At 45.5% G+C, this 12,500-nt stretch overlaps 1 protein-coding gene across 1 annotated transcript in view; it reads left to right on the top strand.

Moving 5' to 3' along the window:
- The window catches only part of nr3c2 (nuclear receptor subfamily 3, group C, member 2), a 158,185-nt gene that overhangs the window by 98,125 nt on the left and 47,560 nt on the right, over positions 1-12,500 (top strand). The window contains 4 exon segments of the mRNA XM_080722018.1: positions 8,037-8,153; positions 10,066-10,110; positions 10,113-10,133; positions 10,136-10,405. Coding sequence (XP_080578144.1) covers positions 8,037-8,153; positions 10,066-10,110; positions 10,113-10,133; positions 10,136-10,405 — 453 coding nt within the window.

The following is a 12,500-nucleotide window of genomic DNA, read 5'->3' as shown; positions in this document are numbered from 1 at the left end:
ACACACACAGGTATACAAGGGTAGATGTGCAGGGAATATTTAATAGATGCACATGGTTGGACACGCATCCGAGCATGAACACAAAAACACAGACACACACACGCGCACACGCGCGCACACACACACACACACACACACACACACACACACACACACACACACACACACACACACACACACACACACACACACACACACACACACACACACACACACACACACACAGACGCACACTTCCTCCATGTCCTCAAGCCACCTGACCCGGGGTGACCTGTGCCATTCGGTGTGGTCATAATCTTGGGCTCATCTCTTCCTGCTGCCGGGTCACACCTTTGTTCTTTGACATCAATGCAAAATGGCTCGGCTGCCCTTGCCACGTTACTCCTCCACCATGCTGCCCAATCAGCACTGGCAATCAGGTGGGCTTGTCGTCAATGACTGGCCGACAGGGGCGACAATTTCGGTTACAAATTTGGTTAATTCAAGATCTGTCGTTATGTTTACCTGCCAATAATTTGCTCTTTAAGATTACACCGATGACGCTCGCGCGCGCGTTCGGGCACCTCTTATGTCACAGCCGAATAATGCTATTGAGTCAGACACGTGGTCTCCATGCAAGTTGTTGCACTCCTGTTCTTATGTAATAGACTCCAGAGGAATTGTTGTGAAAGGACCTGGTGTGTGGCTTTTATGTGGCGTAAAGGTGGGGAGTGAAATCTTTAAGAGAGGCTGTTTTGTTTTGTTTTGTCAATTCATGGTGTGCATTTACAGTACAACATCAGGCGGGTGAGAAATCCAGGGAGGGTTTTTAATATCCCTGCCGTCGGGCAGAAACCTTGTACTGTATGTCCATATTTCAACTCTTCATGTTTCTTAGTAAATGAATGCCCTGCGACTACGTCATCATCATACAAGAGCACTGTGACATGACAGGTTCTACGGCTATTTTCACTAGTACTTAATAATAAAAAAATATACATTTTTGGACATCCAACAGCCAAGATAGCTTGTCAGAAAGCAGGTGACCCTGTTTGATTTACTTTGCATTAAACTCCTGTGGACCTGTGCCATTTTTTTCTCTTACTGATTTGTGGAAAGCTACTAATCTCTCTCAAAAAAAGAGACAGAAGTAGCTTTCTCTCTTTTTAAAAAGAAACGTTTTGTTTTGTCCAATTAAAAATAAGTACAGGCTAATTTGCCAGCGGTTCCCTCATTTCAAAGAGGAAGGAGAGATAAACCATGAGTGATTGTTTTTTTATCAGTAAACACAGGTTCAGAAATAGGAGCGTCTCTACTGGTTCCTTTACTTACAAACAAGATGGGCTCTAATAATGGCCTGGCTCCCATTCCATGTGGATCTCTGCTTTGATGTGGCCAGTCTATGATGTCAGCCATACGGTGTATCCAGCCAAACCCCACCGCGGCGAAGTATTGCCCATATTGTTGCATATCTTTCGCGATACTGATATTGTGAATGGTCATACCCCGATAACGATACAATAACGGTATATTTTGCAGCACTAAAATACTTATAAATAAAATGTGAAAGAAAAAAGAACAGTGAAGGTTCATTCATGGCCTATACTGGCTGTTTGTCCTCAGTTAAAATATGATTCTTTTGGGGATCGAGGCCTGAAAAGGTTGAGAACCACTGCTCTATACATTCATCCAATCAGATATGTTATAATTGGCCCCCAAACAACTGCACAGTAAAATCCAGTGTTAATATAACTCTTGAGTGTCAAAATTGACCGTAAAGCTCTATTCTTAACTGTGTAAGGTACATGATCAAGCAAAAAGCTAAGAGGGAAGCCTCTAATTAGCCAACACTCACGACAACCAGCATCAATATAACACATTGTAAAACAGAAGCGGAGACTTCTACTGGTAAACAAAATAGCAGCTTCCATTTGCAGTGGATGTGCACTTCCTTAGCTGCGTTCTGTCTGCCTCTCCAGACAGCCAAACTAAATTTAGGAGGAGCGTATCCGACGCAGCTGTTTGTTCATCGTCCAAACGCTTGGATGAGCAGCCGTTCTGCAAGGCAGTTATTAGCATACTGCTGCCATGTTGTTTTTATGTACTGTATTCTCTAAGAGGTCAGTGGTAAAATAATAGTTCTGTGTGGACGAGACACCTGTTTTTAGTTGTTTTGGAGGTGCTCTGTCACTTTACAGGTAGCATAATAGTTCTTTGTGCGTTGCATCATGATGAGATGGGTTAGGAGGAGGTTTAAAAAGGTTTAAAAAAGTTTTTAAAAAATTGGTTGGAGGGTCCCCAGATGTTTAGCTAAATGTTAACGTTGTTTTCTCACTCAATAGTAAACAGACCAACATACAGTATGTGTATACAGGGTATATCTGCACATTTTAAGGACTTTAAAGACATTTTTAGTACCTCTGGTCAAACATATTGGTCAAATTGTCAAATATTAGAGGCAGAACTTGTGAAAATAGCACATCTACATGCTCACAGTGCCTCGCAAACAAAGGAATAGATCGAGTCAAACTAAATGTATGCCAACTCCTACAATTCCAAGTGCTTGTGCAGGGTGGGGGGTCCCCAGTTCAAATATGATTATTTGGGGGGTGGCGGCCTGAAAAGGTTGAGAACCACTGCTGTAGACTACTGTGTGACTTTGTTACATAATCGGCTAACGTGGCTGCTGCTATGCTAGCTATAAAACTGAGGAATATGCTGTGACAATTCAAAACATTACTTGAGTGCATTAAGCCTAAGCCTCGGCCAGAACAGCGTAGGCATATAAGTATAATGAGCCTTGAGGGCCTGCTGTCTGGATAGGACAGGACATAATTTATTCAAATGATTGGTCATTTTTACGAGGGTTAGCTGCTCTTAAAAGCTATTGTAGTGTTATACATTTGCATGTACCTATTTTTGTTGTTTGCATTTAGTCATTGCATTTAGCTGTAAATGTAGTTCAGTTTAAATGAACTGAGAAAAGCTCTTGAGCTGCTCTTCCTAGAAGGAGCCAAGCATTAGCACCACAGTGGCCTGACATTACAATAACGTAAGAGAGATGGCTATAATAAGAATGTTAGGGCGAGGTGAAGAAATGAAGAAGAGTGAAGGAGAGAAGAGGTTTTTATTTCCCCCCCAATAGATGATGTGAGCAACTGTTTCCACTCTAGCTGTTTCAGAATACCAGAGGAAGAACTGTATTGTACTTCTACAGTGATTGAGCTTGCTAAAAAGTAGACATACAGTACAATATATACACAGTAGTTCAGGGGTCTTCAACGTTTTCAGGCCAAGGACCACTTAGTTGAGAGAGCGATGATCTTTCACTCTGCTCTTTTCCCCCTCTACACCAAAGCTATTTGCCGGAAATAGCCGATCTACAAGCTTGTAGATCTGTTATTTTTGGCTAAAGTTCTCAGAATATGGACGCTAGGGTTCAAATCGTTAATATAAAAAAGGAGGAAAAAAAACAACTTCCTATCACACAAACATTTAGAGGACCCCCTGCAGTAACTCTGAGGACACCCTAGGGGTCCCGTACCCCCTGTTGAAGACCCCTGCAGTGCAATATACACAGTAGTTAATAGACGTTAGGGCAGCAGTATTATGGCTTTACATTCTGTAACAACAATAATAAACATAATCCTACTGTGTTTCTGTAGTTCATGAATCTCGAGAACAGTCCCGGCATGAAGTCGGGTGGATAGTCTAGTAGTAATAATAGACTATCCGTGCTATACTTGCGTGCTCTGCTTGCGCAAGTAATAATTTGAGGATGATGATGACGTGGCAACAGTGGCCTGGCATTAGTCAGACTGATAATGTGGATTCAATCATACGTTTCCACTGTGGAGAATCCACATTATCGGTCTGGCTAATGCCAGTGGCAGTGGCTCAGGAGGTAGAGCGGCTGCTTGGGAACCAAAAGATTCCCAGTTCGATCCTGGCCTCCCCAGAGTTAATGTTGAAGTGTCCTTGAGCAAGACAATGAACCCTTAATTGCTCCTGATGAGCAGGTTGGTGCCTTGCATGGTTACCTTCGTCGTGTGTGTGTGTGTGTGTGTGTGTGTGCCTGAAACTGTTAATGGGTGAATGTAATGCACAATCATTGTGAATTGCCTTGGATAAAGGCACTATATAATATATAAATGCCCCTTTTACCATTTATGATACATTTTTATAGTTATTATTATTATTTAACTATCAATAGCTAATGAAAAACATTTTTAGTTATTAAAACAGGCTTTCCATGTTTCTGAATTCATATTTCTAGAATTGTAACATTATATTAGTGTAAGAGAGTCAGATTCCCAGTGAGGTGCAAAGCTGCTGGGCCAGTGAAAATAGATTCAGATTCAGGTGAACAACGTGTGTGCACCAAGGAGTTTCTGTAGGACAGTGTGGCTCCTGCCTCCTGCAGGAAGTAACCTCACTCCCCTCTGAAGTGATGTATGCTGGAGCTGACAGACAACAGAATCTGCTCAGTGGGCGGTTGCCAGGTTGTGACATCATCAGCTAAAAGTAGGCCCGAGTGGGGGCTCCATTAACAGAACTCCCAGGGTTGCCATGTCATGGATCATAATGGCCAAGGAGGTTGGGGGCAAATGATAGTGAGTTTCGTGTCTAAGAAGAATGAATTGTATCGCAGCTGTCCTTTCTTGTGAAATATCGAAGCCAGATGTTCCTCCTTTTTTTTGTGCACATTTTTCTGCAGAGCATCATTTGGGGGAAATAAAAAGGGAGAAAATCAGAATGGCACACTGACATGCTGGCAATGTGGAGGAATGTCTTTATTTGTAGAAAGGGTAAGGGGAGTAAATGGTTCTTGGATGGGTTGCAACTGGAAATGAGAGGCTGCTGGAGTCATTACCACTTCATGAATAAAAGTCTCTTGTGAGAGACAAGAGTGAGAAATCCTGTCCAGTTCTCTGCTGTTTTACACAAAGCACACATGGTAAGAAGCATCATTTATTAGTTAAGCTCGGCCCTTTCAAGTGCTGGGACTTCTCACAGGCTCACATTTAGCAGGGTAAACATACGCCGAGTGTGCGCAAGCGCGCACGCACACACAAACGTGCACCTAAGTAAATAAACTGACTCCCTTGCTTGCATTCTCTCTCTCTCTTTCTCAAAACACACACGCACGCACACACATGCACACACATACACACGCGCACGCACGCACACACGCACGCACGCACACACACACACACACACACTCATACTGTACCAACCGGCCACAACTGTAGCCGCCTCAAAGCCTGTAATCCGGCCGAACAATTATTAACCAGATTCATGGGAAATGAGTGGGACAGCCAGCGAGTGGACAGAGGGACTCTCAAGTTTTAGTATTCGCCATTCGGTCCGGCCCGTCCGAGAGAGAGAGAGAGAGAAGAGAGAGAGAGAGGCGTAGGGTGTGTGGTGGTGGTGGTGGTGGGGGGGGGATTGAGGGGGGTTCGAATGGACGGGCCGCGTTGCGTTTCCTGTGTCGCAGTTTACTGTTTTTTAGAGCAAGAGAAATGGGCTTATGTAACGGTCATGTGATTTTAGCCAGAAATAGTGGCGGGGCTACAGCTGCTGCTGCCTGCTCTCCTGCAGCTCGGCTCCTTGGCTTTTGGCAGCAGCCAGACAGACACACTGCGCACTTCTCCCCACTAAGCTCTGCTCGGGAAGGGAAAACAACTTCTGCTCAGCCTTCCTCTCTGGGTCTGCACACAAATACTGTACTGTGGAAGAAGTGCACGAAAAATAAAGGAGAAATCGGTCGCGAGAAAAATGCAACGAGTGCACGTGCACAAATGCAGCACGCTTTACCGGGCAAGTCGTGCACAATGGTGCATGCATAGTACTGTAAAGTGCAACTGACCCACATGCAGTGGTGGCGTGCACACTTTTAGCTACAGTACTGTACGTATGTGTGTGAGACCAACCAACAGACAATGTGTTGATTCATTTTCAAGTGGAAATGTGTGCCAAGGCAGTATGACTATGCGCGCACGCGCACACACACACACACACGCACACGCACGCACGCACGCACGCACGCACGCACGCACGCACGCACGCACGCACGCACGCACACACACACACACACACACACACACACACACACACACACACACACACACAACACACACACACACAGTTCTATCATCGACCCTAATGGGATTAATAACTCCGGGGTCCTTTGAGTCAGGGTCACTTCACATGACACATGCTGTTGTGTTATGGTTGTGATTTCTGCATTGCTGTACACAAGTAGAGTAAAAATGCAAGCTGTATTGTTTTTGAAACTACCATGTGGAACCGCTTTGGCCATCCATGGCCTGAAGTATATTTGTGTGTGCGTGCGTGCGTGCGTGCGTATGTGTGTGTGTGTGTGTGTGTGTGCGTGCGTGCGTGCGTGCGTGCGTGTGTGTGTGTGCGTGCGTGCGTGCGTGCGTGCGTGTGCGTGCATATATCTGCGCGCGGGTGCGTACGTACATAAGTGTGAGCACATTTCTGTGCATGTGGGTGTGGGCGTGTGGCGCTCAGAGACTGGCGGACGTGTGGAGAAAGGGAGGGAGGGAAAACAAAATGGAGGGATGGAGAGAGGGATGGAGGGCGGGGAGAGAGAGAGAGAGAGAGAGAGAGAGAGAGAGAGAGAGAGAGAGAGAGAGAGAGAGAGAGAGAGACAGAGAGAGAGAGAGAGAGAGACGTAGCAGTAGCGGTACAGTGCAGAGGTACTGGAGCGGAAGGAAGCGCTCTGAAATGGGAGATCATTGGGTTTAGCCGAGGGCGGGGCGTGTGAGGCTGGAGGGACTCTAACGTTAGCATCACTGTCACAGGGGGGGGCGACCCGGCCTGCACCCGGCCTCTCCCCCTGCTCACAGCCATGCATGCATGCACCACAACGTCCTCCGTGCTCTGAGAGGGACAAATGGAACCTCCATTTAGTCACTCTCAAGCAGGGGTCTTCAACAGGGGGTCCGGGACCCCTAGGGACTTTTCAGAGTTACTACAGGGGGTCCTCCAAATCTTTGTGTGATAGAAACAATTTTTCCCCTCCTTTTTTATATTAACCACTTGAACCCTAGCGTCCATATTCTGAGAACTTTAGCCAAAAAATAGCCGATCTACAAGCGAGGCGTTGTAGAAACACTTGTAGAAACACTGAGCTTGTAGAAACACAAATTGACATGATTGCAAAATACACTGATGACTGTGCTGTCAAAAGATGAAACGAAATTTACTTGGAAATGCACATGAGTTCTGGGAAAAACGCACCCACGCTGCTCACGAATTTCCAAACGAGATAACCTCTTCAATGAGAGCACTTCCAGACTACCTGAATCGCAAAAACAACATTTTAAAGGGGTGTGGCTAGCGATTCAGGGTCTGTAACCAGGCTAAATAATAATCTGATTAAAATACTTTTACCCCCATTGATTCCGGAAGGACTCAATGGACTCAATGGTGTGAGTAATCAATAGAAAAAAAGTCATTTTGGGGGTGAACTACTCCTTTAAGTGTATATGTGTAAACACTGTAAAACAACATTAGTCTCTTATTGGCCTGGTACGCGCATTAAATGCGGAGCAATCATCTCAATCATGCTTCCTGCTAATAATCATGATGCACAGTCAGTCCTCCTAACACACTTTTTTTCCTTTTCTCCCAAGCTTGACCTACATTGCAAACTCTCACTCAGGCAGTGAGTGACAGTGGCGCTTCCTGATCACGCATTTGTGCAAAAAGGACTCGCTCTTTTTGCGTTAAAATCCCTACAGTACATCCAGAAGCAACGCGGCGGAGGTGGATGGCCGCTTGCCTCTCGTTCACTAGTCCTTCGATTTGCAGTCTCCGTCTGCTGTGTGATGATGTGTCACCGTGAAGATGCTTCCCGCGTCATGCTCATGTGTCAAGCTGTATGTGGTTCACAATTAAGCTCATGCTGTCGCACGTCTCTCTCTCTCTCTCTCTCTCTCTCTCTCTCTCTCTCTCTCTCTCTCTCTCTCTCTCTCTCTCTCTCTCTCTCTCTCCCTCTCTCTCTCTCTCTCTCTCTCTCTCTCTAGGTCAGCATAATTACCTATGTGCCGGACGGAATGACTGTATCATCGACAAGATCCGAAGGAAAAACTGCCCGGCATGCCGGGTACGGAAGTGTCTCCAAGCTGGCATGAATCTGGGAGGTATGGAACGACAGCCTTATTCCAGAGTCTCCCTGTCACGTGTCACCCGTCTGACATTTGAGTCAGCGTGTGTGAACTCCTTCTCTGCTAACGACAGATGAGAGATGTGGAAAAAAGTAGGCCTCGCTGTAGTCACAGCAAGCCTTGGTATACTGAGTCACTGGGTGTGTGTGTGTGTGTGTGTGTGTGTGTGCATGCTTCTATGCAAAGAGAGAAAGTGTGTGTGTGTGTGTGTGTGTGTGTGTGTGTGTGTGTGTGTGTGTGTGTGTGTGTGTGTGTGTGTGTGTGTGTGTGTGTGTGTGTGTGTGTGTGTGTGTGTGTGTGTGTGTGTGTGTGTGCGTGCGTGCGTGCGTGCGTGTGTGCGTGTGTGTGTACATGCATGGATGCATGCACACATTTATAGCACACCTGATGCATCTCTAGCTACAAAATGTGGACCCTTGAAATACATTTCTACCAATATATTTTGGATCATTTTTGTCCTCTCAAAATATACAATATTTTCGACCATTTTTACCATCTGTGTAATTACTTATCTCCATTAATCTCTGCTGTCTCGGGCTACATTTGAATGCATGTGAATGTACACGCAACATTCTCAGGACTGAATGCTGTGTGTTTGCGGACACACACACTAGTACTTTGTACTTATACGACCAGTAACACTCCCTAATCGGGAGATAAGCGACCGTAGGTCACTTATCTCCACAAATAGGGCAAAAATGTGTTTTGCCAAAATCTTCCTGATCCATGTTGATGACATGAGTGTAGACATACTGTGTAGTGATTTTCCTGATTTTAGGGCAAAATCTGTAGGAGCAGTGTCCAAAAATGTGTTTTTAAAAATCGGCCTGGAGGTGGCGCTATATGGGAGAGATTCATGTTGATGAGATGGACGGCTTCCCAGCCCATACGCTCACATCCTAAAACGCTCTCTCATTAAAGTTATGACTTCCGTGAAAACAACAACTTCCTTGCAACAGGAAGAAAACTGATTTCCTTTGAGAGTCTTGTCACAGCATATCGCATACGTTGAACAATGTCACCTCCAAGTGGATGGTACAAAACATATTTAGTTACAGCGTATGGACACCATTGATTGCACAGTCGTTGGAGACACATTGTAGGGCATGCATGCCATATCCAACTCGGATTGCATGCCATGAAACCCTTCCTCCTGTGCCACCCGTACGCATGTCTCCCTCTGAGATTTCCTGCTGTCTGTCTCAATAAGGGAAAATAACTAGGGGGAGAGAGCTACCCGATCTCCATTTTAAACAAATTATACAAATATGATAGACACATTTGCATGCAAGCCTTTATCAGAGCCACTAACTGTCCTCGGTTTAAAATTAGATATCTATGTGTGTCACCATTTCCTCATCGTCCCTGGTTTTGATTAACTCTGCCACTGATCTCCGCGAACGTCATCAAACTGTTAATAACATACATCGTCACTCAGACACGTGCACACATAGACATCAAAGGGGGCTCGAGCCCCTGCCCTTTTACCCGTCTGTAAAAAGTGCCCTCTCCAGATCATGAATGCCGTTTTTACTATGGTGAAAGAAATGCAAATGTCCTCTTTCCATGCCATACCTGAAGGCAGCATTCAAGAGAATTGCCCTGCCCAAACTCTCCTAAACTTGAATACAGCAGCTTATGTTGGAATAATTGCCCTCTCTGTGTAGAAATCCATGCCGTTACGCCACATCTCCAGAATTCACTTGATTATGCTTAGTTCAGTGTGGTATGAAGCAGTGAAAATAGCCGACCTCAGACGCGTTGTGAGCTTGGAGGTCTGCTATTTTCGACATTTCCACCACAAGGCCCTTTTAGACATTTCAGCCCCTGCCTCTCTAACATTCTCTGCACGTCCCTGTCGTCACTGCCCTCCCCTCCCCTCCCGCAGCACGGAAGTCTAAGAAGCTGGGCAAGCTGAAGGGGAGTGAACGAGGGACCAGGGATCCAAAGACGCCCAGACGCCGGCGGCGGTGGTGGCAGCTACCTGCCCTCGGAGAAGGAGCTGAGCGCCAGCGCGGGCAACGCCCTGGTGCCCCACCACCCGGGGGTGGTCTCGGCGTTCCCGCCGCCATCCATCTGCAACGTGCTGGAGCTGATCGAGCCCGAGGAGGTGTTCTCCGGCTACGACAACAGCCAGCCGGACACCACGGACCACCTGCTGTCCAGCCTCAACCGCCTGGCGGGGAAGCAGATGGTGCGCATGGTCAAATGGGCCAAAGTACTTCCAGGTTAGTTGAGTTGATCGCTCAGAGCGCTAATATAGGACCATTGGCCTAATTCGATGTTCCCCGACCCTGTGATGCCGGAAGGCTTTGAGGCCGATTCTACAACTGCTTTCTAGATCTGCAGTTCTCAGACTTAAAGGGGAAGACCACCCATTTTCAATAAGTCACACCGGTGTGATGTCATCTCGGTGTGATTTACAATACAAACCTCAAAATCAATCCTCCGGTTCTGGGCAACACAGAAGGGGGGGGAACTTTTTTTTTTATTTCCACACAACTCCTCTAAGGTATATTAATGACACAGTTCAATATTGAAAATGGGTGGTCTTCCCCTTTAATTCACAAAAAAATGATTCACATTTTTTCAAACACTTTCAAGATTTTTCAAAAAAATGCAGATGTACAAGCTTGCGGCGCGGCATGAAGTGACATGCTGTGAGCTTGTACATCTGCTATTTTTGAATAGCCATTGCTAAAATCTAAAAGGACTTTCCCGATTTTAATGGGGTTAACTTGGTACTGTTGAGGCTGTAGTTGGAAAACACCAGCCTCTATGTTATGCGATCACTGAGACAGAAAAAAGGTTGATCGCCTGTCCTACCAAACGTGCCCAAAAGATAGCAGTAATCTTGGTTGAATGGAAAACAAATTGATATGGTGATGATCTGTGATGCTGAAAACACACAGATAAATTGGTAAATGCTGTATGCCGAGATATGTCTGTATATTCTTCCCGGAAAAAACTCTAGGTTGCCAACATTGGACGTACCAATATCACGTTGGAAATGATTCTGCAAACCTTTAACAAGATTAACAACTGAATCCTATTTTGAGCGTAAACGTTATCAAGATTAATGTTTTCCCTATCCACACTCATCATGCAACAGCATCAGCAGACATATCTATCTATCTATCTATCTATCTCTCTCTCTCTATACACGCACGCACGCACGCACGCACGCACGCACGCACGCACACACTAGATAGATAGATAGATAGATAGATAGATAGATAGATATAGATACCGTAGATAGATAGATAGATCTGTCTAATGATGCTGTTCTATATATATACACACACACACACACACACACACACACACACACACACACACACACACACACACACACACACACACACACACACACACACACACACACAAACATTCATACATAAACACATAAACACATACACACTAAATCTCACCTGTAAATCAAATAGTGGGAAAGGAAGTCTTTGAAGAGGAAATAAACAGGTTCCACTTAAACTGTTAGTCTGCGGAAGACGTATTGAAAGATGCCTTGCAGGTATCTCTTTGAAGCCGTTTGTTTTGCTGTCTTGCAAATATTTGATACCTCCACGGTGTCTGCTTGCCATATCCGGACGTAGAAATAGAAGGAGGGAGCCAGACAGAAAAAAGGGGTCCACGGCATTAAAATAAGCTCCTCTGCCTGAATTCAGTTCTCATTTGGGCTTTGGGGGGGGGGGGGGGGGGGGGGGGGGGGGGGGGGTCCCCAGATGATTAGCTTAATGTGCAACATTGTTTTCTCCCTCAGTAAACTAAGTTAAGTTAAGTTTAAGTGTATGCACATTTCAAAAGTGACAATTTAAGGACTTTTTAAAACATCTAAAATGACAGGCGGGGCGAGGCGTTGTGAGCATGAAGATCTGCTATTTTCACAATAGAACTGTTTTATACAAAATGTAATTCCTCTTAGTGCTCGTCAGGGTGGGGGGTCCCCAGTTAAAATATGATTATTTGGGGGGTCGTGGCCTGAAAAGGTGGAGAACCACTGCAATACATGACCATATATGCATAAATATATACTGTATGCCTATATGCCTACCAATCATTGGTGGTCGGTCACATAACAGCTACCAGAGGTGATGCCACTAATTAGGACGGCTTCCTCCAGAGAGGGAGCAGGACTAATCAGTGTTGTGCTTTGGTTGGAATGAAGAGCAGAGTGCACATCTATGGTGGTAAATCATCAGTGCTCAAATGCACTGGTTCTCAATATGTGACCTCCAGGGGGTTTCAGGGGGGGCCCGCGACTAAATGGACGCCTACGGATCTGTAACTCTGAGAGTGTACAGT

Source organism: Nannobrachium achirus (genome assembly GCF_963921795.1).
Source record: "Nannobrachium achirus genome assembly, chromosome: 3".
Classification (NCBI taxonomy): domain Eukaryota; kingdom Metazoa; phylum Chordata; class Actinopteri; order Myctophiformes; family Myctophidae; genus Nannobrachium; species Nannobrachium achirus.
This window is presented reverse-complemented; position numbering and strand designations above follow the sequence as displayed.